General features: G+C 60.7%; 1 protein-coding gene across 4 annotated transcripts in view; it reads left to right on the top strand.

Annotated features, from left to right (window-relative positions):
* Positions 1–26,256, top strand: part of VAV2 (vav guanine nucleotide exchange factor 2) — a 168,414-nt gene extending 142,158 nt beyond the window's left edge. Inside the window, exons 12-28 of one of the 4 annotated variants that reach the window (XR_004319565.1) lie at positions 1,077–1,163; positions 3,455–3,540; positions 4,301–4,433; positions 6,260–6,369; positions 7,546–7,647; positions 8,051–8,139; positions 10,846–10,862; positions 11,676–11,697; positions 12,664–12,791; positions 14,070–14,144; positions 15,410–15,462; positions 16,759–16,875; positions 16,962–17,049; positions 18,140–18,263; positions 19,099–19,151; positions 20,167–20,321; positions 24,069–26,256. Coding sequence is in view for 3 of the 4 variants with exons in the window: in XM_032478854.1 (XP_032334745.1) it covers positions 1,077–1,163; positions 3,455–3,540; positions 4,301–4,433; positions 6,260–6,369; positions 7,546–7,647; positions 8,051–8,139; positions 10,846–10,862; positions 11,676–11,697; positions 12,664–12,791; positions 14,070–14,144; positions 15,410–15,462; positions 16,759–16,875; positions 16,962–17,049; positions 18,140–18,263; positions 19,065–19,151; positions 20,167–20,321; positions 24,069–24,116 (1,521 nt within the window). In the remaining variant the exon portion in view is untranslated. Of the gene's footprint in view, positions 1–1,076; positions 1,164–3,454; positions 3,541–4,300; positions 4,434–6,259; positions 6,370–7,545; positions 7,648–8,050; positions 8,140–10,845; positions 10,863–11,675; positions 11,698–12,663; positions 12,792–14,069; positions 14,145–15,409; positions 15,463–16,758; positions 16,876–16,961; positions 17,050–18,139; positions 18,264–19,064; positions 19,152–20,163; positions 20,322–24,068 lie in introns of all 4 variants that reach the window. The other 3 variants (XM_032478854.1, XM_032478856.1, XM_032478855.1) reach the window with 3 other exon arrangements.
* The last annotated feature ends 1,024 nt before the right edge of the window (positions 26,257–27,280 follow it).

Below are 27,280 nucleotides of genomic sequence, written 5' to 3'. Positions count from 1 at the left end.
GAGCCTAACTCACGTCCCTCCTCTGCTCAAGAACACTCTGTGGCTCCCCGTTGCCCACTGAGTCAGGCTCCTCATTCCGCAAGCAGGCCCCCCCCAGGTGCTGGTGCCGGCTTTGCAGCTGTGTTTACCACCATCGCCCCACCTCCCAGGCAAGCTGGGCCGCTCTCAGCCCCTGAATGTGCTCTGTCCTTTCCCACCTGTGTGTTGGCTCAGGCTGATCCTGTCCTTGTCACCTAGCTACGTCCTGTGCCACCTCGGTCTTTGCAAAGTGACATTCCCAGGATTGTGCCCTTTCTGGTTTCCGTCCCCCCGCTGCTCAGTGGTCTGTGTCGAGAGCTTCTTGGAGTGGCCCTGTGCTCCTGGAGAGCTTCACTCCAGCCGTGTGTGGACCCTGTGGCCTGGACCACCACGGAGGCCACGGTGGTTGGATAGCTCACTAGGCCCATCTTGTAATGTTGTGCCTCAGGGTCTCGGATTCTGCCCTGCCTGTGGGCTCCTCATGGGGACCACCTGGAGGCATTGGAGGGGAGGCTGGAGCCAGATGTCACCTCCACCCTCCGCCTGGTTCAGGGACTCCACTCCAGACACTGGGTGCCTGGCCCACTCGACCCTCTGGATTGCAGCGGGCAGTGCCCCCTGGTGGCCAGCAGGAGGCTGCAGTGTGTGGATGGTGGGGTAGACAGGGTCCCTGAGTTATGCCGAGACTCCGGGAGGGATGCCCACTTCCTGAGGGCTAAGAAGTGGGCTGGTCCAAGTCTACTGCGCTGTCAAGAAAGGGGCAAGGGACCCCCTAGAAGGGGTGGAGAGCTGCTGTAGGAGACGGGGTTTCTTGGCCCACTGATGGGGTGCAGCTTTGGGGTGTCACCTTTCCTGCCTCATTTGTCCAGTGAGGTGATGCTTCTCACCCTTGCGCCATTTCCAGGACCCGCCACCTCTGGGGACGGTGGAAGGTGCTTTGGAAATGCCCCGCCCCTGGACAGGTGTGGTGGGGGTTGGGGGCTGAGCCCCCTCCCGCCCCGCCCGGCACAGACCTGCTCACCCCGTGCTCACCCGGGCCCACCCCTGTTGTGTTCCAGGACTTGGCGATGTACATAAACGAAGTTAAGCGGGACAAGGAGACCCTGAAGAAAATCAGCGAATTTCAGAGCTCTATAGAAAATCTGGTGAGTGCGGCTGACTCCCCAAAGAGTGAAGATTAAGACCGTATACACGTACTTCCTTTTTCAGTTTTACCAGGTGGAATTACTACAATTTGACTGCACATTTACATCATGTTGTATGAAGACCACATATACGTAATTTTTTAAAATTTCGCAATATTGAATAAGCAGAAGGTGACCATCCACTCCGTCCATCCCGGGTGGGGAGGCAAGCGGGCCATGCCAAGCGCTGCCCTCCGAGAGCCCGGAGCAGCTTCTGGGGCTGGGTCTGACCTCGGACCACCGGCTGTGCGCCTCAGCCCGCCCGCCCGCCCTGAGCGCAGCGGTGGCCTCGGGCTAAGGGCAGCTCCGCCCTCCCTCCCTGGCCTGGACCAGACTTTCTTGGGTCCAGGAGGAGGATGTGGCTCCCGGGGAGGCGGGAGGCTCCTTCTGGTCCAGGACCCCTGGCCCACTCACAACTCCTGTCCCAGGAGGGACAACGGAGAGGGTCTGGTCACCCTGCCTGGGAGCTGCCCTTGGCTTCTCCCCTCCCCCTTGGGCGCCAGCAGGCAGGGCTGACACCTCACGGGACCCTGCCCCCAGCCTGGTCCGTCAGAGGCTCAGCCTTGGGGTGTTGGGTGAGCCACCGTGTCCTGCAGGGCCATCCCAGGAGGCAGACAACTTCCCTGACCGTGCCAACCGGTCCCCACTTCTCACGGATCTGCCGAACATCTAAACAGAGTTTCTCCGCCTCGGCACCATTGACTTTTGGGGCCGGATCATCTGCCGCACTTTGTAGGCTATTGAGCAAAACCTGGGGTCTCTGCCCACTAGTGCTGTTAGCACCCCCAACCTTTCGGGGGTCCAGGTGATGACCAGATACACCTCCAGGCATCGCCGGATGTTCCCCAGGTGCAGAAGTACCCCTGGACGGGAACCATTGGTTTACACACATTTTCACTCTCTGGTCCCTGAAATTACAGGGTCCAAGCGGATCCCCGTCAAGGGCAAGTCAGCACAGCAGCCTCTGCGAAGGGGCCCGATGCCGGGGCCGCCCCCTGGCCCGGTCCCCCTAACCAGGGTCAGAAGCGCCCAGACAGGACGTTTGTGACGTGTCCCCCAGCAAAGAAAAGAGTTGCCAAACAGCATGAAGTCCCGACCCCATTCTTGTTTCCTTTCAGAGTGCAGAGGGGGCTGAGGATGGCTGCGCCCCAGGCTGCTGCAGCTGGTGCCTGGTGGGGTCTGGGGCTGTGGGTTCTCCTCTCACTGGGCGTCAGATGTTTTCTAAATGCTAGGCACTACTTTTGTAACACGAAGACCTTTTTGTTTTTAGTTTTTATACATGAGTAACATTTGCTCGTTAAATAACAAAAAGAAATCAGCAGGTGAGCAGGCGTGGCGCAGCCCTGCGGCCAGGTGCCCTGCCCTGCCCAGCCCTGCCGGGTTCTCCCGACCCGGTCCAGCCCTGCAGCGTTCCCCCGACCCAGTCCTGGCTCTGTCCCAGCCGCTGGAGGTGGCACTTTTCCTCGGCACTTTAGAGATGTGACACGGAGGCCCAGTCGAGTCCCTGAGCAGGGCGCTGGCCCCTCCCTCTGTGACACCGAAGCTGTGCCCTTAGTCATGCTCTGGCAGCTTCTGAAAAATGCAGAAAACTCCAAAAGAAGATGCTGAGAACCCCCATCACAGCGCCAGTGGGCCGGCCTGTCAGCATCCTGGGGCGTCCCCCCTTCCTGTTATGTCTGCATAGACCGTGCAGGGGACGTGTTCGGGGACATCTCTCTGAATCAAAGCAGAGCGGAGACAGAAACCAGGCGGAAAACGAAAATGAGGTCTCTGCAAACTGGAGAGGGGGTTTTGCCTTGAAGGCTCGTCCTGTGGCCGTGAACCACTGGCAGGACCCCCACGCCCCCGCCCGCTCCATCTGATAGGCGCTGTTTGTTCTTTCTAATTTGGCTTCTCGGAGTTGGGCGTCTGGCTTTTCCTACCAGGTTCCCGCTCTGGGCTCCACACAACAGTGGCCTGTTTAACATGACCCACACCATCAATCGCTCTCTGTTGCCGCAGAGCCGGAGGGAGTCCTCAGTGGGGCTGGGGGGCAGGTGCCGAGCCTCTGGGGCCGGTTCCTCCCCATCCTCTGCTGCCCCTGCTCGTCCTCAGTGCCAGCCAGGCCCCTGGGCTCATCGCAGAGCTCCCGCCCTCGGTTTCTGCGGGAAGTGGTCCCCGGTGCGGGTCTGCTTGCCCTGTCTCTCTGTGTAGGGGCTGGGCTGGGGGTCCTGCTCTGGCACTGGGGCTCACAGCCTCCCCTTTCTTTCCAGCAAGTGAAACTGGAGGAATTTGGCAGACCGAAGATCGACGGGGAACTGAAGGTCCGGTCCATAGTCAACCACACCAAGCAAGACAGGTGAGCAGAGCAGGTGCTGGGCTGGGCGGCACCCCTGAGGCAGGCACCCCACTCCCCTGCGGGTGGGGGAGCAGCTTTCCCGTGGACTCGGCTTTGTGTCGCTCTGTTTTAATTGCTTCCTTCATTCTTAGCGAGAGGGACGGTGAGCGAGGTCAGGCCCTGGGGCTGCTCTGCCCGGAGCCCGCACTGGGCTGGGCTGGGGGGGCAGCCAGAGGCCCCGGTCTGCGAGCCCCCGGGCCCCCGGGAGCCAGGACAGATGCAGTGGCCGCGTCAGCTCTTTGCCAGATGACTGCGCGGGGTGCCGGCGGGCGACGGACGAGCTGGCCCAGCCCGTGTCTGGTCCCCCACACTCACCTGTTACGTGTGAGACCAGGGGCCACGGCCAGGGTCGCAGCAGATCCGAGCCTGCCCCCGTGGGCTCCCAGTCTAGCGGCGGCTGGGCGTGTGAGCAGGCAGTGACCGTCAGAGGCCAGCTGGGGCAGCGGGGAGTGGAGGAGCCCATGTGCAGCTTGGGCCTTGGGGGCTGGGAGCCCAGGAGGGCTTCCTGGAGGAGCTGCATTTGGGCAGCCGAGACCTGGCTGAGGGGTCGGTCAGTCAGCCGCCGAGTGGGCCAGGCAGAGGGGGAGGGCTGGGCTTGGGCAGGGAGCAGCCTCCCGCTGCCCACCCAGCTGCCTGGCTGCCGCGCGGCCCCGGAGCCCAGCGCGCTGGCTGTGGCGCTGGCCGTGCTGACGGGTCCCGGGCCGCGCTGTTGTCGGGCCAGGTACTTGTTCCTGTTTGACAAGGTGGTCATCGTCTGCAAGAGGAGGGGCTACAGCTACGAGCTGAAGGAGGTCATCGAGCTGTCCTTCCACAAGGTGACCGACGACCCTATGAACAACAAGGACGTCAAGAAGGTGCGCCCGGCTTCCTGGTGGGGCCGCGGGGCCGGCGCTGCCGCCCCCCGAGGGAGGAGCCCGGGGCTGGCCGGAGGAAGGGTGGCCAGGCGGGGCAGTCGCCTTCTGCCTGCTCTGCCGGGCCCAGCACCTTCCTGGCCCTTGTCTGAGCCTTCCCGGGGGAGGGGGGGGTCCGGATCACAGCTCCCCATTGAGGCGTCCAGGTTGAGGGGCCGGCCCAAGGTCTCTGGTGAGGGCCGGGCCTGAGCCCGGCCTTGGAGCTGACTCCAGCCCACGGGGGCCCCTGCAGCAAGCAGACCTTCCCGCTGCTCCCCGGGTTTGAAGGAGGGCTCTGGGTGAGCCTTGCTGCAGCTTGTCAGACTTCCATGTCCAGCCAGTGGGCTGTGGCCTCTGGGGGTGGGGCCTTACTGCTAAGGGCGGGGCCGTGAGTGCTGGGGGTGGGGCCGTGGCTGTGAAGGCGGGGCCGTGGCTGCTGTGGGTGGAGCCTCCGTGCTCTCCCGTTCAGCCCTGCTCCTGCAGAGACTTCTGCACATAGTGCTTGAGCACCTACTGTGTGCAGCCCTGGGCTAGGTGTGGGGGCCAGGAACCAATGTGCTAAAAATCTCAGACCCTGGACTCCACGCTTACAGGTAGAATGCAGGTATCACCCGGAAGAGCTACTAGGGGTGACCCGCCCGACCTTCATGTTCAGAACAAGCCACTAGGGCCCCGGAGGCATGACCTGAGGCCACTTCCCAGGCCGGGGCCAAATGCACAGCACGCCCTCCGAGTTCAGCCCCTGGCAGCTGGCCCTCTTGGAGGAAGGCCCTGGCCCTGGCCGCCCCATCCCGGGGCACTGGGCGGTGGGCGGTGCCCTGGACTGCGGGACCCACCGCGGGCTGGGCCAGGCCCCTGGGTGACCACGTCTCCCCTTTTCCTTTCCTCTCCTCATGCTTCCTAGTCTCATGGGAAAATGGTAAGCGCCTCGCTCCCTTGTCCTCGCCGCCTCCTCGCCTCCTGAGCCGGGCTGGTGACCCTCCTCCTCCTCCTCCTCCATCCTCCCCTCAGTGTCTGAATTACGATGCGACACATGTTCGTGATAACAGACGCGTCCACTACGGAGGGGAGTGGCGTGAGGGCCCGCCCTCCCTCCTGCTGCACCCGCTCCCAGTCCCGGGGTGAAGGATCTGGGTGGTTTCCTAGCCAGCAGGGTTTGTCTGTTCTCACTCTGCATCCTTTGTCTTCTCTTCTTCCCTCCCTCCCTCCCTCTCTCTCATCCTTTTTCCCTGCATCGCTTCCAACACAGACTTTCCAAACTCTTCTTTCTGGGCCCCCTGGGAAGCCCCGGGATATGGCCAGGCCTGGTGGTGGCTGAGCGGTGGGGCAGCTGGGCCGGCTTCGCTGCGGTTCCCCGGGGCCATGGTCTTCTCTTCCTGGTTTTTTTTTTTGGTTTTTTTTCTCCTGTCATCCTACCTGAGACCAGTGAGGTTTTTGGCAACACATTTAGGAACTGAAAGTGGGTGGGCCGGCATCCTGGAAGGGCCCCGGTGAGCTCCCGAACACGGATCACGAGAGGGGGCCCTGGCGGCGCCAGCAGAGACCTCCGCTGAGGACACGCCTCGGAGGGGGTGGTCCCGGGACATGCTGATAGAGGGGGTGCATACATGCACGCACAGGCACGTGTGCACACGCAGGCACGAGTACACACACACGTACAGTGCACGTGCACACGCGCGACTACATGCACAGACACGTGCACACACGGGCCCCAGCACGACTGTGTGTGTCCACGCGTCCACGTGCCAGAAGCTGTGCCTGTGGCCAGCGTGTCCCGTTTCCTCCTGCAGTGGTCCTACGGCTTCTATCTAATTCACCTTCAAGGAAAGCAGGGCTTCCAGTTTTTCTGCAAGACGGAAGACATGAAGAGGAAGTGGATGGAGCAGTTTGAGATGGCCATGTGAGTCTGAGGGTGGCAGCGCTACGGGGGTGGGTGCCCTGCCTGGGTTTTGCCCAGGGAGCCTCTCGGACGAGAGGTGGTTCAGATCACCGGAGACCAAGCCTGTCTTCACCACCCCGTGACGCCAGCCCCACCCGGGGGTTTCCTCTTTGTTTGATCTGCCACAGCCTGTCCCAAGCAGGCTCAGCCGTCCCCTGCCCCTGGGGCTGAGCCTCGCTCAGCTAACTGGCAGAGCAGTGGGTGGCCAGGAATGGCCGTGGTGCCAGGTGGACCTGTGATGACCTGGATCCTCGGGGCCTTATGGGCTGGTGGACTGTCACCTTCTGGGGAAAGCCTCAGAGTTGTTTGTCCGTGCCATGTAGGAGGAGCCCCAGTGTGTCCAGCAGAGAAGGGTGATCACCGGGGTCCCCAGACACATCAGAGCTTGAAGCCAGAGCGGCAGGGTCCTGGGGCCGCTGGGCAGGTGCCTGCACCTCCCTGGCATTTTCTTCCTGGGGAAATGGAGATGAAAGGAGGGCAGGTCAAGGGGCTGCTGGGAGGTCACATCTGGGATCCATCAGAATGGGTGGCGGCCTGGCGGTGGGCCCCAGGGGTTGCCAGGATTGGAGCTTCCTCCCAAAGATTCTATTATGAAATTTGTCAGGTATTTCCCAAGCTGCAAGAATGTTACAGTAAGCGCCCCGGACTCCTCTGTTCCCACCTTGTGCTGCCCTTTGTCACACACCGTCCCCAGCCCTTGCGCCACCTGCTAGCGGACGTGCCTCTCGGCGCCTCGCAGACATCGGTGCCCGTCCCCCGGCTTGCGGGGTGCCCTGCAGGGGGAACTCCAGCTCATGATTTGTTCGGATGCTAACATTTCAAGCTTGCAGACTGAAATTCTAAGTGCAGTTTGCTCTCTTGACAAATGCTTGCACCCACCCATACCAAGCCCAGCCAGACGTAGCCTCTTACCATCCCCCCGGAAGGTTCTCGAATGCCAGTGCAGGTCCATGTTCCAGCCCCCTTTGGACCCTCATCCCACCGGGGTGTTAGGGCCCCCCCGGGTCTGCCCGGGAGCCGGGGCAGACCCAGGCTCTGTGTCCTGCCCCCCCCCCCCGATCCCCGGCCCCGCCCGTTCTGCTGGCTCACTGTTTTCATGGGGCTCAGGGAACCTGGCATCTGCTTCCCCCCCGTCAGGTCGAACATCAAGCCCGACAAAGCCAACGCCAACCAGCACAGCTTCCAGATGTACACGTTCGACAGGACCACCAACTGTAAAGCCTGCAGGATGTTCCTCAGGTGAGGGCCTCCTGCCCCACCCCCACCCACTCCCACCTCCCGGCCCCCGCGGGAGCCCAGCTCTGCGGCTGTCCTGCGTCCCCGTTGCCGCTGACCGCCCAGGCCGGTGCCGTGCTGGGCCCCAAGGACCTGGGGAAACACCCCCTTGCTGTGGGACCCAGCCAGCCCTCAGGTGTTTGGGATCTGGCCGGGAGAGGAGGTGACTGTCCCTGTGGGTGCCCAGGAACCCCTGTGTGGGGCCGCAAAGCCAGACCGGGGACTGTTGGAGGGGAGAGCTAGCACCAGGTTGCGCATTAGGGCGGGGGTGCTGGGGGACCAAGGCTTCGGGGAGTGGGTGCTCTGTGGGGCAGGACGCAGGGCGGGTCTGGCGGTCTGCCTCACCTGCCCCCCACCCCCGGTGCAGAGGCACCTTCTACCAGGGTTACCTGTGCACCAAGTGTGGCGTCGGGGCGCACAAGGAGTGCCTGGAAGTGACCCCCCCCTGCAAGAGCAGTGAGTACCAGCCCCCCAACCCTGCCCATGGACCCTGCGCCCAGGGCCGGGTCCTGAGCTGAGGGTCCCATCCCTCCCCGCTGCCAGCCCTGGCGGCATTCCCACATTCTCCTTTCTCCCATCGTGACCCCAAGGGGCAGAGACCAGATGGGAATAGTGAGGCCCAGAGAAGGGCAGACACCTGTCCCAGGTCACACAGTTTCAAAAGACCCAGCCTGGGTGGGAGGTGTGGGGACTTTATGCCAAAGTCCTCCTAACTTCGATCCTTGCTGGCTTGTCTCTGCCTCTTCTGCACCCCCTGCCCCACTCCAGCCTTAAGCCTCTAGAGTCTCCCCCCACGCAGAGGACACAGAGCGTTCTTGGCGGTTGCATGGCGGTTTCCGATCCCAGAGAAACACCTCACCCTGGGGTTCTCCTGCACCTGGAGAGGCCCAGCCCTGTTTAGCTGCAGCCACGTTCACCCATGTGCTTGAGCTCGGGGAGGGGAAGGGACTTGAGCCTGCCTGCCTCTCCGGCGCCAACACCCCTCTGCATTGTCTTGGTTTGGGGGATGAGTTGGGGGTGGGTGCCCAGCCTGGGGCGGCTGGACCGGCAGCCAGAAGATCTGAGATGATTCTGAAAGGTTTCAGAGCTGCTGCAGTCAGGGTCTGGCTGAGCCCTGGGTCTGGTGAGGCGCGGGCACTGTGGCTTCATCCTGGGGGCACCAGCCGGGTGGATGGGGCAACTGCAGGGGGGTCGGCACGGCTCTCCGCGAGGCACCCACATCCCCGTGAGATGGTGGTGTTCTGCCTCTGTCCACACTCGGGGAAGCTGTACTCATCGAGGGCTTAACATGCTCCAGGTAGACGAGGAGCTGTCAGGCCTGCTTGTCACCCAAGGCACCACCACCCAGAGTAGGAGTTTGTCGGTTCCTCCCTCACTGTGACTGCTGGCCCAGCGCCCTGATCCGGGGGGGTCCAGCGGGTCAGCCCAGACCCCCCGGGCCCCACCTCAGGCCACTCCGGCCGAGTGGAGATCCAGCAACCGCGCTGTCTCCTCCGGCGTGGAGGATGCTGTACGCGCCCACTGGCCCAACACGGCTCTCCAGCTTTGCCCGTGGACACTGCCCTCTGGTGGCCACGTGTCTTTTGCACAAGGGAACTGGACAGTGCCTTTCTCTTGGCATTTTTTTTTCCTGATTTTAAAAGTCACATACTTAACTTATCAAAAAACGAGAAGAAGAGAAAGAAGAAATAAAGAAGAAAATAACGAGCACTTGTGAACGTACCAAGAAATAACCAAAGGTGCCATTTTGGTGTAGTTCCTGTCAAGTGTTCTTATTTTTAAACAATCTTTCTGATCTTGTTTAATGGGATTATTAAGTACCCATTTTCCGTAGCAAGTATAGAGGAAGCTACAGGAAGAGATAAAATCGACGTATGATGGCAGCAGGCAAAAACAACCCCCGCTAGCCGTCACCTGCCTTTGGCCTTTTTTTGCAAATGTACGCGCCCTCCCCCTCCCCCCCTGCCACCCACGATCTTTTTTTATGTTTGTGTGTTTTCGTGATACCTATAGTTGGGGCCTTACCAGATAGGCAGTCGTGTATCTTTTGAAAGCTGAAGTTATCGGCTTCCTCCCCGTGTCACTGACAGCCCTTGCTGGGCACCTGGTTTTATTTTAAGGCGCCCGTGGTTCCCCCAAGGGCATATGTGTGACTCCCTTCTTTGCTGCTCTGTGGGGGACCTGCCCTGCCCCGGCCACTCCTGGTTTCTCCCTCTGCAGAGCCCAGGCTGCTTCCTCTCCAATCCACACTCTTATCTTTCATTCTGGGCTCAGGCGGCATTCCCGCCTCCTCAGCTCCACCTCGGGACTGCGGCAGCAACCCGTGCCAGGGCCCATTTAACCATTTGCTGCCCCCAGAGCCAGGATGTCCCAGGGAGATGCCGGCTGCTCCCAGAGCCCCTCTCCTGGGGAGGCCCTTGTCAGGGCTGAGCCTCACTGCTGCCTTCCCTGTGGGCACCAGCTGCTCGGCCTGACCCTCCCCGCCCAATGCCCAACACCTGGCACCTCTGTCTGCCGGGTCTGTCTGCGACTCTGAGTGTTAGATGGTGTTGAAGTCACATCAGCCACACATTGTGGTGCTGGCTTTGTCTGGTGGTGGAGTGGCAGTCCAGCTTGTCAGATGGCTGGGGCCCTCCCTGGCACTGTGTCCTCCCCTGGAGTCACCCCAGGGCAGGTGGAAAGAATCTTTGGAAAGCCTGCCTTCCATTTGATGAGCTGAGGTGCCATGTGTCCGTGGGTGAGCATGCTGGAAAACAGGGTAGCATCCCTACCGACACCTCCTGTCCCTTGCCCACGGCAGGCATCACTAATCAATTACAGAAATTCTCCCTTTGAGCCCAGGTTCCACCCAGGATCAGGCTGTTGGAGCAGAGCTGGCTCATGCAGGAAAACCGATTTTCCATTGGGTCCAATACTTGGTCTGCGTTCTCCCGTGGGCCCCCAGAGCTCAGGGTTTCCCCTCAGAAGTCACTGAGGGACATCGTGGTCATGTGGTGGTCACCCGCCAAACTTGTCCACAACCCGTGTCTGAAACGAAGGGCCTTGAAGCTCCCTTCACTCCCACACCCAGGCACACCCCTCGGCGCCTGCCTTGCGGGCAACAGCCCCCCAGGCCTCGGTGTTGGCCGCTTGCCCTCTAACCCGGATGTGCTTCCTTTTCAGGTTCTCCTGCAGACCTGGTGAGTCCACCAGACCGCTCCCTTCCCGCTGCCCTGCAGCCTGTGCTGCCCTGTGCCTGGAGCCAGAAAGACCCAGCCCTTCTGGCCCTCACGCTCCGGGGCCATGCGGGCTGGGAGGGCCCCTGGGGGTTGCGAGGGGCCTTTGTTTTCCTTCATGGACATCAGCAGACATGGGTCCCCGTGCACGGCCTCCTGGGCCCTGACGGCAGTCTCCCTGCCCGGCTGTCCCGTTCTGCCTGCAGCCGCCCCCCACCCCCATCCTGATTTGGCTTTGAGCCCTCTCTTTGGCTGACTTGGGGTTGCAGTCCCTGAATTCACCTGTAGGGTGTGGATGCCATGTCCCTTAGCTGTGGGGTCCTGTCAAATTAACCAGCACTTAAAGGGCTCCTGTTAAGCCCTGTGTGGGGCACAGAGATGCCCTCGTGGAGGAGGGAGGGCAGAATTTAGTGCAGGCAGCAGGACATGTCCCAGACAGACGACAAGCCCCAGGCAGGGAAGCCTTCTGCTGGGGTAGTCAGGGAATGCTTCCTGGAGGAGGTGGGAGTTAATGATAAGGGATAGGATGGGGAAGGGGAGGGAAGTCCCAGGACTGCAGAGGGGCCCAAGGGCAGAGGGCATAAGTAGGAATAGTGTCACATAGGGAAAGGTTGTCACACAGGGAAAGAGGGTCACATATGCCTGTGAGTGTCCAGTACGTGTCCGTCTCCTCCCCGCTTCCTGCCTTGACCCTTCTGCCTGGGGTGTGGGGGGGAAGGGAGTGTCGATGCTCTGGCAGCCTTCCGTCCTCACTGTCCTCTGTCCTTGTCCTCACAGGATGCCTGTGGAGCAGGACCAGGTGAGTCTGCGGGACTTGGGCCTCCTCTGCTATTGTCCGTGTCCACGTCCCCCAGGAGCCGAGCCTGGGCCTGGCCAGAGTGGCCGTCAGCTTTGCCCAGTGCTCTGCGCTCCAGGCCCCCCGGGTGTGTGCCGCCCTCTGGCCCCATCTCCTCCGCGGCCACCGCCCCCGGAGCCTTAGTTTCTGATGGTGCAGTGCCGGGTGTGAGGATTGGGCCCAGCCTGCAGGGGTCAGGGTCCTTCTAGCCCAGGAGAGGCCCTGAGCTGCAGCCAGAGACCCCGAGCAGAGTCCAGACATCAGGATGCTGCTAGTGTCACCTTGCCATTGTCTCTGTCCCCTCGAGTCCCCCTTGCTCTGCAGTAGGAGCGGGGCCTGGGAGTGCCGAGAGCCGGAAGCCTCGTGTGTCACACGGCCCGAGCTCTGCTGGACAGAGTCTAAGCTAATCACGGACAGACACCACACAAAGCAGCTGTTGCTGCTGCCGGGGCCCCGGCCGGGGCGACCAGCCCTGACAGGCGCGGGCGCACGCGGGGCGGGGCCGCTCAGAGCAGGGCTCGGGCCAGGGGTGGCTGCAGGTCCTCGGGGCGCTCGGCTGGGTCCCCAGGTCCACCCAGAGCTGCCCCTTGGCAAGTGGCTGAGCCCAGCCCGCGCCTCTGACAGGAGGGGTTGCCCATCTGCCGCTCCGCGTGGCTGACCCCCAGTCACGGATCTGAAAGGTGTCTGGATGGAAACACACAGGGTGCTGTTTACCATAAGGAGATGCTGAATCTGTTAATTGCATAGTTTACTTCTGACATTTAACTAAGGGACGTGTGAGTCTTGTGGGAAGAAGGTAGGGAGGGGCGGTACAGGCCCTGCTCACTCGCCCAGGAGCCCTGAGAAGGCCACGGGGGCCAAGGTCAGCCTTGGGTGGGCTGCCACGAGGACAGAGTCACCGCCACATCCCTCTGGCCCTGTCGTCCGCAGGTCCCAAGATGGTGGCTGTGCAGAATTACCACGGCAACCCCGCTCCCCCGGGGAAGGCGGCCCTGACCTTCCAGACGGGCGACGTGATCGAGCTGCTGAGAGGGGACCTCGAGTCTCAGTGGTGGGAGGTGGGTACTGGGCCTGGAAGGGTCGGGGTCCCCCGCTGCCCCTCTGCTTCCCCACTGCCCCGGGCAGGGGCCGGTTTGGGGCGTAAGACCACCGGGGTGGAGAGGCGTGGGCTGTCAGCAAGGCCGGAGGCCTCAGGGTGTTTGCTTGGACGGGGTAGGGAGAGGCCCTCCTCCTGGTGTCCAAGCCCCTTCCCCACGGTTTGCCTCCTGCCTTTGCTGGGTCCTGCACACCATCCCCAAGGCTCCACCCAGGCCATGCCACACCCTCCTGGCTCCACACCCCGCCCCAGCGCAGGCCAGCATCACCATGCTTGGCACCATGGCCGAGAACCCCCAGCGCCCTCCCCTAGGAAGCCCATCTGGTGCAGGGGACAGACGTGGACTCAGACAGGTCCGTGTGGTGGTTTACGCTTCTGAGCCTTGACACCTACTGTTCTGGGTGTAAGGCTCAGTAAAGTGGAGCCGTCAGCACCGCCCCTCTCCCAGGTGCCGGAGCTCCAGGGAGCCTGAGGCCCCCGAGGGTCTGCACGGTGCCATGGGAGCCCGGGGCGCTTACCTGGCGTGAGCGACCAGGGCTGCCCTGCTCGGGGCCAATGCCGGTGCCGGGTGCTGGTCCAGGTGCTGTTACTGTTGCCATTGTTGCATGGCGGGCCTTGTCACTACATGTTTACTTATGAACTTGCTGCGCTAGACTGTGCCTCATAACGGGAGATTTGGGAGCTGAGAAGCCTTCTGTGGTACCACAGTCTTCCCACGCTGACCCCAGCCACCAAGTTCCCCTCCCCAAGTGTGACCAGGGCCATCAGGTTTGGGTGGCCTTGCAGAGACGCTTTGCCGACGTGAACGTAGGGGGCTGAGGGGGAGGGTCTTCCAGGCAGAGGGAACAGGGAGATGAAGCAGCCGCCCCCAGACCCTCCAAGGCAGCGCTGCGTTTTGCTGACACCCCCGTCCGCGCGCCCCTCATGGCTTGGACAGGGCCGGTGTGGATGAGAGAAAAGGGCTGGCCGGAGATGGGTCTCGGTCCCAGGGCCAAGCAAATCGTTCACCTTCCCTGGGCCTCAGTGTCCTTATCTGTGAAGTGGGGATGCCTCTCACCTTCCTGCCCAAAATGGTTGTGAGGTCAGCTGAGGTCACAGCAGGGCCGTGATGCTCTGACAGGCTTGTCAGGGACACGCCTTGTCCTCCTTAGGATAAGCTGAGTGCTGACAAAACTCCACTCCTCCCCCCGCCACAGGCCAGGCCAAGTCCCGCTGGCCCTGATCATCTGTCCCCTTCCAGGGTCGGCTGGTGCAAACCAGGAAGTCAGGTTACTTCCCGAGCTCATCCGTGAAGCCCTGTCCCGTGGATGGAAAGGTGAGTGCTTCCCACAGAAGCTTCTGGACACGGAGGCCAGGGTGCCGTGGGTGCTGAGAGCTGTCTCCTCACTCGGGATGTCCTGGACTTGTTCAGGCCGCTGTGAGCTGGCCCCGGAGCTGCGAGGGGGTCATCTGCCCAGAGAGGAGATGGGTGGGGGTCCAAGGGGCAGGGGTGCCCTCCTGTGGGGAGAACTCGGCCAGTGAGTGTTATAATTCATCGTGGTTTTAAAAACTAAAAGGGCATCTTTGTAGCAGGTGCAACGGAGCAAAACCCAGCTGCCTTTCTCTGAATCTCAGGATCGTTTATATTCCAAACAAGGATCCGGGCTAGATGTTAGGACATTTGGGAAAAAGGCAGTATGGGGTCCCTTCCGTCCAGGTGCTGCAAAGCAAGTAACTCCTGTTAGAAAAGGCACCAGGCTGTCAGCCTTGAATGTGCTGCGCCCCCGGCCCTGCGCCCCGAGAGGAAAGGCAGCTCAAAGTAAGGCAGTGAGACTTCTCCCGAAGGGGCAGGGGCGGGTGCCTGACCCCAGGCAGCCCGGCTCCGCCCACCGGGCCCTGCCCGGCCTCTGGCCCCGCGGCCCAGTTGAAGGAGAAAGCGTTTTGGACAGGCTTTGCAGACAGGTCAAGGGACCAACAGCAGAGGAGGAAGAGTGTCACTAACTCACGGGGTGGGCTGGCAGGTGCTCTGCCCTGGGCTTGCTTCCCCGTCTGCATGGTGAATGGAGTGGGGAGTAGTCCGCAAGGCTTTACCCAGCCTGGGGCTCAGTGAGGGGAGGCCACGGTGGGGACGCTGGCCGGTGAGGCCCAGCGTGGGGTCTGGAGGGCTCCAAGGCTTGCCTGCACACGTGGCCTTCCACCTGCAGGCCAAGCTGCCCAGTGCCGGCCCTCGGGGTGGCAGACAGCAGGGAACTCGAGCTGTGGGACGTGCTCCTGTCCACTGCTGAGGTCCCAGCAGGCTTCAGGCCGCTCCCCTCCCTGGGGATGAAATGCACTGTTAGTTGGATGCTATTCGTTCATTCACTCATTCCTTCCTTCCTTCATTCAATCAATCAAACCCACTGAGCATCTACACAGAGATGGTGAGTCCTAGCTGCTGCCCTCAGGGACCTCCCACTCCAGTGGCTCTGGGCCTGAGTCCACAGAAATCCTGGTAGCCAGTGCTGGGCCCCAGGGTCGGGCCACCGATGACAAGATGCCGCGGGTCCCCACCCTGTGGACAGCCCCTGGGGAGACATTAACCTGAGCGTTCTCTCCTGCCAGCCACCCATCAGCCGGCCGCCCTCCCGGGAGATCGACTACACCGCGTACCCCTGGTGAGTGGACCAGCGGGGCCCCTTCATTGTGGGGATGTGGCCCCTCCAAGGCCCTGGGCAGGCTGTGTCCAAGGTTGAGCCCCGCTGTGCACAGCCCCCTTCTCCCCTCCTCGCTCTGAAACCCTGGGAGCCTGGGGGAAATCTTCTCTACCTTGAGGCACCTGTTTCCGCGTAGATAAACAGATCATCAGGTTCGAACATCTGGGAGAATGAAACTCTTTTTTAACGGGCTCTTACTTGAGCTTCATCGTATAAAATATACGAGGAGGTATATTTAAGGCCAAAATGGTAATTGCGTATTTACTCACACGGAGGTTGACGAGAGCAGGGGGCTGTTTGATTAGTAAAACATGACGGTGGACGTGCTGGGTGTGAGTCTCAGATGCTGGTTGGCCGCGGGCTCACCGGCTGCCTGGAAATGACTGCCCGCAGTGCCCGCGGCTCCCTGTAGAAATGTGCCCCGCGGCGGCCCCAGCAGTGGGCCCCTCTACCCAAGGAAGGTCTCCCCTCATGGTTTTCGGTTTGGGGTTTATCCCTGAAGCCACTCCGGGACCCCTGTGCCCAGCAGTGAAATGTGCCTGCAGCCTCGGTGTCCCCAGACTCCCTGGCACTGAGACTCAGCCCCGTCCATGTCTGCGACCCACAGGTGTGTTCAGTGCGTCGCTCACCCTGCACTTGGGTCTAATGCGGCGGGTGGAGGGCTGACCTGGGACTCTCACTCGATGGGGTAACGCTCAGCTCAGAACTCTGGGATGCATCTGTTTGCAAAAGTCCCAGTTCAGCCTGGCAGGGAGTAGCAAATGGGGACACGCTTTGTTCCCGAGGTGAGGGTGGGGGTGGGCTTCACTCCCATAGAGCTGGAAGAAAAGCGTCGCGTCAGCCCACCCGGAACTCACTGATGGAGATGGTGGTGGTCTCCGGTGTGTTGCAACACAGAACAAAACCCCACAGGAGGCGTTTTTATTCACTGCTTTTTAATAGTGAAAACTTGCAGAAGAGGTTTGATGTAACGTCTTTTACGCTGAATGCCTCTCGCAGGCCCAGGGTTCTGGAGGGCGGAGGCCCTAGGGAACCCGGTGAGGTCTGAGGTCTGGCTGGGGTCCTTACCTCTCCCCAGCCGGCTTCCTCCTTGCGGGCTCTGCGCATGCGCGCGGGTGCCCCGGCCCCTCTCCTCCTGGCCCCGCCCCCGCTCGCCCCTCCTCCTGGGGGCGTGGCTTCGTTTCGCAGCAGGCTCTTCTGCAGGGCGGGGTGCCCTTCAGGCCGTGTCTGTGAACAGGCCCCGTTCCTCTGCTCCAGGTTTGCCGGCAACATGGAGAGGCAGCAGACCGACAACCTGCTCAAATCCCACGCCAGCGGGACCTACCTAATCAGGGAGCGGCCGGCCGAGGCGGAGCGCTTTGCCATTAGCATCAAGTATGTGGAGGCCTGGGGGGGGGGGGGATGGTCAGGGAGACCCTCCCCCAGTGCCGTTCCGAACCGCGCCCGTGCTCTTGGCCCAGGTTCAACGACGAGGTGAAGCACATTAAGGTGGTGGAGAAGGACAGCTGGGTCCACATCACTGAAGCCAAGAAATTCGAAAGCCTCTTGGTAGGTGACCCCGGGTCTCCTGTGGCCTGGCCCTGAGGGCGAAAGGAGGACCCACGCCTCCCACCGCAGCCGTGCCTGCAGGCTGGCCTTGCAGGGGGGAGTCCCCCACCCCTGGGCTGGGGCGCAGTGTGGGAAGGGTCCAGGGAAACTGGTCTGGAAGGCACCTGGGAACAGCTAGGGCCTCCTTACTGCCCCCCACGTCAGGACTTCATCCCCCAAGTCCCATGGAGGACAGTGAGGGCCACCAGCACCCCAGCGCATTCACCCGAACCTTCTATCAGAACCAGAAACTGAGGCCCAAGGAGGCTCCATCCAGGGCCTGGCTGCCAGCCAACCTCGCACATCCGTGGCTTCCAGTGCCCACCTGCCACTGTCCCAGCCCAGCCAGAAAGCTCTTAAAGGCATTGTCCTTCTTAAGATGATCTTAAAGTGTGTCTTTGCTTAATTACACGTGAGCCCATGGGACTAGAGCATGTAAGCTCTCAGACGCCCCGCAGTGGCCACAGAAGAGCACACAGTGAAAGGAAGTGCCCACAGTCCCCCCCAGACCCAGTGTCCCCATCTCAGGGTGAGTCCTCGCCACCTCTGAGTGCAGCCTGGGTGTGGCTTATATGTTCCCTTCTCAAACCAAGCCACGGGCATGCTGGACCCAAGGCTCAGTCTACTTCTCGACATCAGTGAGGCGGTTCCCTTCTTGCTCCTGCTGCAGCCGCCTGGCGTTCGGGCATGTGGATACGCTGGGATTCCTAGAAGCACTTCCCTGGTGTTGGACGTGTAGGGGTTTCCAGTTTTCCTCCATTGTCAAGTGTGCTGCAGGGAGCATCTGTGTCCATCCATCTCAGCATTCTTTTCTGATTTCTTTTTAGAAATGTTTGGGAGAGAAATTGCAGGATCAGAGGCCTTTGTGATACTGACCACCCACCCCCGGTCTGGGTACTGGTGGCAGGGAGAGGAGGAAGGGTAGTTCTTAGGGGTCAAGGAGATTAGTCCCTTGGCTGTGAACCTGAGGAGGTGGGAGAGGGAGGGCAGGGCATCTGGGAAGACTGCCTGGAGGTGGTGGCAGCAGTCAGTGAGTGTGTGCATCCTGCAGGAGTTAGTTGAGTACTACCAGTGCCACTCGCTCAAAGAGAGCTTCAAGCAACTGGACACCACGCTCAAGTACCCCTACAAGTCACGGGAACGCTCAGCCTCCAGAGCCTCCAGCCGGTCCCCAGGTAAGGCTGGGGGCTGGGTGTAAGGAAGGCTTCCCATGGGCTTTGCTGACCTAGGCCAGGAGCCCCTTCCCGTTTCCCACCCCTGGGAGCAGTGGCCCAGGCCCCCCAGCTCTTCACAACTCCCTCTTGAGCCAGGGTGCCCTGGTGGCCCCCCGTGACAGGTGGGGAGTGCCCGCTCTGAGTTGTTTACTCCAAGTCTTGGTGCCTCTGCCTGGAGGCAGCGTGCAGAGAGAACAGGGCAGGTCTCTTCTGTCCTCAGATGTGTGGCTGTGCCCCAGCTCCCCAGGGGCCGCCACTGTGGTGGAGCCAGAGTCAGGACGTCTGTTTGCAGATGGGGCTCCAGGGGCCAGAGGGAGGAAGGGACAGGGTGGGCCCAGGGTCTTTGGCATCCAGCCCCCCGCTCTGACTTTGAGCCAGCTTGCTTCCTCCTGCTGCAGGGGCCTGCAGGACCGCGGGTCCCACCCGGGCAGAGCAGTCCAGGCGAGGAACAGTAGGCCTTTAGGGGGCATCTGCTGCGAGCTGGACGAGGGGCTGGGCAATTTGCACATGTAGTTTCCTGGGTCCTCACTCGAGCCCGCCCGCTGGGAGGAGGCGGTCCAGGAAACAGGTGCAGGAGGTGGAGTGAGGGCAGCTCCGAAGCGGCCGAGCTGCGCCTGCGCCTGCGCCTGGGTGGGCCTCGAGGCCCGTGCTGTCCCGCCGCCCCCCCTGGGTCCCCGTCCCCACGGCCTGAGGCCGCGCCTGGGACCCCTTGCGGACGCTCCTCCGGACCCCTCTTTCACATTCTCTCTCGCCTCTTTGCAGCTTCCTGCGCTTCCTACAACTTTTCTTTTCTCAGTCCTCAGGGCCTCAGCCTTGCTTCTCAGGGCTCCTCCGCGCCCTTCTGGTCAGGTACCGCTGCCGTTCGGGGCGTGGGGGGGCCTGGCCTGTCGCCAGCTGCTTGGCGGGCCTGGCACGGGGCTGCCTGCCGGCCCACAGCCCCTGCCTGGATGGGCCCACAGCTGCCCGCAGCCTCTTGCGGGGCGGAGGGGGAGCGGGACAGGAAAGGAAGTGGCTCGGGAGGGGGCAGGGGGGCTGCTGCGGCACCTGTGGACAGTCAGGCTTGGCGCTGCCCTCACCTGACACGCTCACCCCTGTGACCACTCAGCTTATCAGCCGCTGTCCCCCGTTGCTCACTGGGGCTTTGCCTCTGGCAGCAGCAATCAGCCGGCAGCCACTCTGGGGGGAAGGTGGGAGCAGACCTGGGGCGGGCCCCCCGTGGCGGCAGTAAGGAGCACTTACAGGACTTGGGTGCAGGGGAACAGACCTCCAATGGCCCTCACCGCACGGCCCTCCGCTGCCAGAGTCACAGCCCTCCCGCAGCTCCTACCATGTTTGCCCTCCCCTCGTGGTCGTGGTCATCTGCCTGTCAGGACTCCTGGGCCCTGGGCCAGGCTGCTCCAGCTGGGTTTCCAGTTTGGTTTGGGCTCTGGAACTGGAGATATGAGGGAAGTCGGGCACTGGTGCCATGGGGTCCAGTTCCAGGCACTTTGTCAGGGTGAAGGCTGGGAGCTGGGCAGAGGTCACTCAGCTGTCTGCTGGCCACGTGATGCCCATGCACTGGGCACACAGGAAGGCCCCGCAGGAGCAGGTCCGAGCGGCGGCATCTGCTCTCCTCCCCACGAGCACGCTTGCTGCCTGTGACGGCCCCTCTTGTGGTGGCCAGGCTCCGACCCCCTTGTCAGTGGAGCTCGGATAGGCCATGTTTCTCAGGGGCCCTGGGGTTAGAGCCTGGTCTGTCCCCCCAGGGCCTCTCTATTGGCAGCCTCCTCTGTGGGCACAGGGCCGGGCGCTGGGAGAGAGACCCGGCTTGGCCCGAAGGACCCCAGCCCTGCAGCCCTGTGACGCCACCCATCTCCCCCAGCAGTGTTCACGCCCCGCGTCATCGGCACGGCCGTGGCCAGGTACAACTTCGCCGCCCGGGACATGCGGGAGCTCTCGCTGCGGGAAGGCGACGTGGTGAAGATCTACAGCCGCATCGGCGGGGACCAGGGCTGGTGGAAGGGCGAGACCAACGGCCGGGTGAGTGGGCCGGCCCGGCCCCGGGGCCCCGCGTCCCTGCGGCGCTTGGGAGGGGGGCCTTCCGGCTCGGCCCCTGTGGGGGTCAGGCAGGCTGGCACCACAAAATGACCCTTCCCTCTTACCGCACCCAGGAGACTGGGTGTCCGCAGGCTCCATGAGCCAAGATCGCACAGTGAGGAAGGTGACTTCCTGGCTCAGATCTGGCCCCAGTCCTATCCTATGGTCCTTTGTGGCCACAGCAGGGGGACAGTGTGGGGTGCAGTCTTCCAGTCACTTGCATGTGGCCAACCCTCTTTGCAGGCAGGAAGGCCATGGGACCAAGAATAGCCCGGGTGTCCTCACTGACCTCCTGCCATTCCTTAAGGCCCAGTTTACACCCTAGTGAGATGGGAAGGGACATTCGGTGTCCCCACCCAGCCTGCGGCTCTGAGCCCCTGTGGCCACTTATCCTGGTCACCTGTCTGGACCCCCAGACCTCCAGCTGCCTGTTGGCAGTCACGCAGCAGGGGGCCGGAGCTCCATGAACCACGCATTAGGAGACATGGCGCTCTCCTGGGAGCTGCGGCTGCCCGCAGACTTGACCAGACTTGGCCAGACTTGGCTCCCATCACTCACCATTCCTTTACCAGGTGGCAGGAACTGGCTTGCCTCCACCTAGCATGGTGTCTGTCTCTTGGAGGCCCTCGGGTCGGATCCATTTTCCATCTGCCGCTGGGTCCTAGGCAGCCAACCTAGAGAGCTGGGGCCACTAGCTCGCAAAAGTAGGAGGCACCTGGAGCTGTGATTTATAAGCACACACTTGGGCCCTCGCCCCAGCTGTGAAGGCAGCCAGTTCCCCAGGTGATGTCCGTGCAGAGTTCGGTCCTAGAACCACTGACTTAGAGTGCTGCTGGGTACCCCTGGGACTGAAACCCGGCTGCTGTGAAATGTCTCTTCTCTGGCAGTTCTTGCTGTGACGTCCACTTCACCTGCCAGAAGAGAGGCACGAGCTCTTTGTAGGGATCAGTGTTTCACGTGGCACACTTTTTTCTTTCTTGTATGACTTTCAACTTCTCTGTATTCTTGTATTTAAGATAGCTGTGCAATAAAATCTTCTCATGAATGGACTTCTACGAGCAAATCTGATCTGACAGCATTTGCCTTTTAACTGGTGTTTGTGGCCCATTTACGTTTAATGTAAGCACTGAGATATTTAGATTTTAATGCATCATCTGTTCATTTTCTGTTTGCGACACCTATTCCTTATTTTGTCTTTTCTTTCCTACTTTCGGATTGGTCAGTTTTTCTATTCCACTTCTCGCTCCTTTGCATAGTTTGCTAGTTACACATTCTTTTCCTGTTCCTTAAGCGGTTACCCTGGAGGTTGCAATGTGCACTTTGACTTCTGAGAGACCACCTTAAGTTAGTGCTTTCACCGCTTCCCAGACAACGCAAGGACCTTAGAACCTTTGACTACATTAATTTTCTTCCCAATTTTTGTGCAGGTATTGTCATGTACCTTATTTGACATATTTTTTAACCCCGTAAGACGTTATTGTTGTTTTAAACCATTAACGTTCATTTCGAGTTACCTCTGTACCTTGCCCAGGGCTGCGCCTTCCTCCCTGCGTTGTTGTGTTTCCACCCAAAACCACATTCGTGGTGCTTGAAGTTTCCTTTCCTTCGTATGATTTTTAGTGAGGGTCTGCTCGATTTTTGTTGGATCTGAATACATCTTTATTTCACTTTCTTTTTAAAATGTTTTCATTATAAAATGTTTGTAATTTGTTTTGATACAATTTCAAATTGAAAGAAAAGTTGCAGTTGTATGAAGGACTCCCATACACCCAGATTTACCAGTTAAGAATTGTTTGCCCATTTGGCTTTTCATTTGCATTCTCTGTGTGTATGTGCGTTTATTTTTCCCTAAACCATCTGAGAGTCAGTCTCAGAAATCATAGCCCTTTACGCGTAAAGAAATTCAGTGTGCGATTCCTGAGATCAAGGACGTTTCCCTTTGATATGAGTGTCTAACCCACTGAGACTTCACAGCTGTCCCAGTCGTGTCTGGTGCTGCCTTTGTTGGCCATGACCCTCAGCTCTCTTTAATCTGGGAAGGTCCTCAGCTTCTCTCTGTCTTGCATGCCTTTGCCACTGTGAAGGGTGTGGGCCAGTTATCTTTGTGGACTGTGCGTCCGTTCAGGTTGGTGTGACATTTCTTCACGATTGGGTTGAGGTGGTAGTTTTTGGTGGGCACAGCACAGTGGGGACATTGTGTCTTTGTCAGTGCTGCAGTGTCCTGGCGAGAGGCTCACGGTGTCAGTTTGTCCCATTATTACAAAAGTGACTTTGATCACCGGGTTAGGGCGGTGTCTGCCACGTTTCTCCACCGTAAAGCGACGGTAATTCTTAAGTAACGTGCAGGCAGGGTAGTAGTTTGAAATCAGACGAGCGTGCCTCCCTCATCACACTTTGGCCACCAGCTTCATCGTGCGTCGACGGCCTTCGCCTCTCCAGTTACCTGTCGGCGTTGACGGTGCTGACTCCCCGTTACCCCCGTAGACGTGTTAGCGGGCCTCCTGCTGCGGGGAAACGCTTTCTCTGCCCCCCTTCGCCGCGGCCTCCCAGGAGTCAGTCGTCTCCCCAGCGAGGCCTGCTTCCTTTTTGTGAGCAGCTGTGTCGAGTTCACTTTTGAAGGGCGTTTTTACTGGCTTTAGAATGCCAGGCGGGAAGACCTTTCATTTCAGCACCTTGAGGATGTCACTCCGTGGTCACCAGGCCCCCGTCACTTCCGTGGAAGAGTCAGTCCACGTTCTTACTGGGGCCCCTTTGCAGGAAGTGTCTGCGCGACTCCCCTCCAGGCTCTGTGCTGAAAAAAACAAGCCTTTGTTTCTCATCGTTTTGTTACCGTGCGCCTGGCGCGCTCTTCTCCGCGTCTGTTCTGTCCGAGGTTCGTGGAGATTCTGGAGCGTGCGGCTTGGTGTCCTGCATCAGCTTGGGAGATTTCTTCAGAGGCCGCGTCTGCTCCTGTCCCTCTTTTCTCCCTTTGGGGCTCAGTCCGCGTGGATGCGGGGTCGTCTTCACCACGGCCTCTGTGGTGTTTACGCTGTTACGTGTCTTCCATTTACTGTCTCTGGATTTCCATCTAGCTATTTTTTACTCCAGTTTATTCGTCTTTTCTGCTTTGTCTCATCGGCTCTTAAATCCTTTCAGTAATTTCAGTCATTGTATCTTCCAGGTCTAGGATTTCTATTTGATTTCTGGTTTCAGCTCTCAGGTGAAATTCTCTGCTTTTCCGTCAGCTTTCTGCAGCACACGGGTTAGCACTATTTACCTGTCCGGACGGGTGGCTCCGACGTCTGGACGCCCTGCCGGCTGGCTTCCGTGGTCCGCACTCTCTCTTGCGCTCTTGCCCTTGGTCCTCGCTGGCGCTGAGCTTGCGTCTGAAACACCGCAGAAGCCGTAGATGACCTTACTTGCCTCCAGAGAGGGTTTAACTTTTTCCAGTTGGCAGCCATTGAGGGGGGCAGGTCATCTTAAACTGCCCAGGGCTGGCGCATTTCAGAGTGACCCCTGCCCCGGCGCTGCGGCCCCACCAGGCTCTCGGCCTCTTCGCCGGGGCCTCTCTTGGGGCGGACCTGCCTTAGAACACCGGCCTCTTAAGGCTCCCCAGCCTCCACAAGCCCCGGCTTGGCCTCACCTTGGAACACCTGCAGGCACGCGCACACGCACACGCACGTGCTTACGTGAGTCCGCCGTCTTTTTCAGATCGGCTGGTTTCCTTCAACGTACGTAGAAGAGGAGGGCGTCCAGTGACAGCAAGTGTGCGGCCGGGACTTGCGGACTTTCTTGGAGGAGTTGCTCCAGCTCTGAAGTCTGCCTCTAGCCCGTGACTCGGAGGGGAGTTGCCCGCCAACCTTGCAGCCTTCCACAGCCCGTGGGGGAGGGGGTGCTCGAAGTCCTGCACGTGGACGGTCCTGCCATCAGCCTGCCCCAGGCGGCCTGTCCTGGGTACGCTGCTTGTACATAGAGGGGATCCAGGCCAGCCCTGCTTGCCTGCCACCACCAGTGTGCTGAGGAGAGGGAGCACCAGTGGCACCCGAGCCAGGTGCTGGGTGACCGCTGAGGCCAGAGCACCCCTTGCTCCTGTCCCGTTGAGATGGCCCTCGGGAGCCTAGGTCTGAATGGCAGATGCTGGTGGGGGAGGGCTGGGGACTGCAGAGGGGACCTTCCCCTGGCCCCTCCTGCTCAGGCTCTGGACCCTCAGCCCTCCTGCTTCCTGCTGCTCCCAGGGGGAGGCTTCAGGCCTTGAGAGGCAGAAGGGACTGCAGCCAGGCTGCGGCCCCTGCCCGGCCCCAGCTGTGCGTGGTACGGAGGAGGAGAGCGTGGTGAGGGCCTGTGCGGCCCCCGACCCCCCACGGACGTCTGCACCGGGGGCGTGCGGAGGCCCCCGGGGCGGGCCGCGCTCTCGGGGGAGCCGGAGGGACGTCGCCGACCCTGCCCCCAGTCAGTGGTACTGCCCTTTGCCCCGCGTCCTCGGTGTGTCTGTCCTGTCCTGCTGCCAAGTGGCTGCGGCCTTTGTAACCCTGATGTGGGCGGGGAAGAAAGCGGGGTTCCCCCTCGCTCGGCCTCTGCTGCTCACCCGCCTCCCCTGGAGGAGGCTCCCCACTGCTCCCAGGCAGGCGGGCCCTCTGGGCCTCCCGTGTCCTGCAAGGTGGCCCCTGAGGGTCTCCCCAGCCTTTGCACAGATGTTGGTTCTAGCCTTGGCAAGTTTTTCTTCCAAGGGCTCCTGCCGCCCACAAAACGGGACCGTGGCCAGCCGAAATAAGTGCTCTTGGGGGTGGCTCCACCCCCTGAACTCCCCCTCCTCACTCCTCCTGGCCCTTGACCTCTGACCCTGTTCCCTCTGCCCGGACGTTGCATGAGACCTAGTGACCCTGTCTCCTCTGAGCTCCGCGCCAAAGCTGCAGTGAGACCCGGGCTCTGTGGCTCGCCTTCTCCCTTCGATCAGCTGCACGAGACTGGGTGTCGTGAGGGCTGGATCTTGCCGGCGTGGGCGCTGGTGGCCTCTCTGCGGCCGGGGGTTCTCCTGAGTCGCTCACCCAGCCAGCATCCTGGTGTGGGGAGGAGATGGGGAGGGGTCCGAGAGTAGCAAGGAGGAGGGGAGGCAGCCAGTGACGGCTTGGAAGTGAGGGTGACAGGACTGCGTTTGGGGGCCGTGGGGGAAGAAGGGGAAGGAAGACTTTTCCCCGGAGAGAGCAGGCCTGAGCCCCTGTCACTGGGGCGCAGCCAGCACTTTGCGCCCGACCTTGCCCGGTTGGGCCGGCCGTGAGCCCGGGACGGGAGAGGAGGAAGGCGGCCTGCCTCTTGTGTTTACGGTTGTCAGAAAGGTTTTGGCTTTGGTTTTTGTTGTTGGGTTTTGTTTTGTTTCGTTTTTGGTTTGGCTTGTTTGCTTTTTAAGGGGGGAAAAGGCTTGTGATTATTTCATCCAAAGCTCCCGTTTTCTATCTGTGAATAAGAAGGAAGAGATTTTATCAGACAAGAGATTAACGTATATTTGAGATCATCATGAAACAAGGCGTCATGGTAATGACACTGAGAAAACCTGATTTGGAACCCTGGTTCTTGTGAATGTTTTGTTTTGTTTTTGTTTGTTCTGAAACCTGGATTCGGTTTGCTTTGGTTTTGCACTGCAGGGTGCGGGCGGGGAGGAGGGCTGGGTGGAGGCTGGGGTCCGGGTGGTTTTGGCAGGAGACGGGATGCCCTTGGGGGGGCTGCGGACCCGGGGCCTGAGATTAGCTGTGAACACTTAGGAGCCCGATGCATGCGGGTCAGGGATCTGGGGGTCCTGCAGCTGGTGGTGACCCCAAATGGAATACAGACTGTACATTTGCCAATAGGTTTTTTCAGACCACGGTTTTTACTGCAAATAAACCCGAATTCTTTTCTGCAAGAGTGACTGGTCTTTCGTGGTGGGGGGGAGAGGGTGGCTGGATTCCTGTGTCCAGCAGGGTCTTCCCTGTGGGGATGCTGTTGGCCCAGGGGACAGTGGCCTGGGTCGGACGTGGGGCTTGGGGTGGCTCAGCCCCAGCACAGGTTGGGGGTCCGGACAGCACAATGATGCCAGGCCACCGACCAGGCAGCTCCAGGCTGGCCCCGTGCCACGGGCCCCCCCGTGCAGGTCCTGTGACTCCTCCAGCAGCTGCTGAGGCGGCGTCACTGTCTTCACGTTTGGGTGGGACTCAGACCCCAGCCCTGACACTTGGATAAGTCCTTGAACTCCTGAACCTATTTGTTTATATATACATGTTGGAGATAAAAATAGGCTCTCCAGAGGGTGGGTCTGTGGCTTATGATAGAGAAAATCAGAATAGTGTGGTAAAGACGGCTTGCTCCCCGATGGAGAAGCAGTCCAGAGGCAGTGGTCCAGGGTGGCTTGGAGCCCACCCCCACTCCAGACTCCTCTCATCTGCAGCCTGCACTTCCCTCATAGTTGCTTCGTGGTCCAAGGTGGCTGCTGGAGCTCCTGCCATTGAGTCCATGGCTAGAAGTGGAATTTGGTGCAGCATTTCCCCTTCCCCTCCTGACCACCCCTGGTTGCACTAGAGGCTAGAGATGCAGGACCTGGGTTGGGTGCACAGCCTGGAGAATGTTGGGTCCTATTACTGAGAACACAGGTCCACATTGGGGTGGTGAAGGTCAAGGGAGCCTTGGAGCTGGGTGTACATCTGGCGCTCGGCAGATGTCAGTTTTAGTTACAGACAAGGGAGGTGAGTGCAGATGTTTGAGGCAACACAGGTGGAGAGCCTTGGAGCTTGCCCCCGGCCCTGGTCTCAAGGACCCGGAGCCCCAGCGCCTGACTCAAGCTGGTGCCCCTGAGAACCAGATGGGAGGGTCACCCCCGACCCCCGCACCCCAGGGAACTTCTCAGGCCTGAGAGGCCCAGTTGTCCCAACACCACCTCCCCTGAGAGCCGGCCT

The sequence above is a fragment of the Camelus ferus genome, chromosome 4 (genome assembly GCF_009834535.1).
Source record: "Camelus ferus isolate YT-003-E chromosome 4, BCGSAC_Cfer_1.0, whole genome shotgun sequence".
NCBI lineage: Eukaryota > Metazoa > Chordata > Mammalia > Artiodactyla > Camelidae > Camelus > Camelus ferus.
This window is presented reverse-complemented; position numbering and strand designations above follow the sequence as displayed.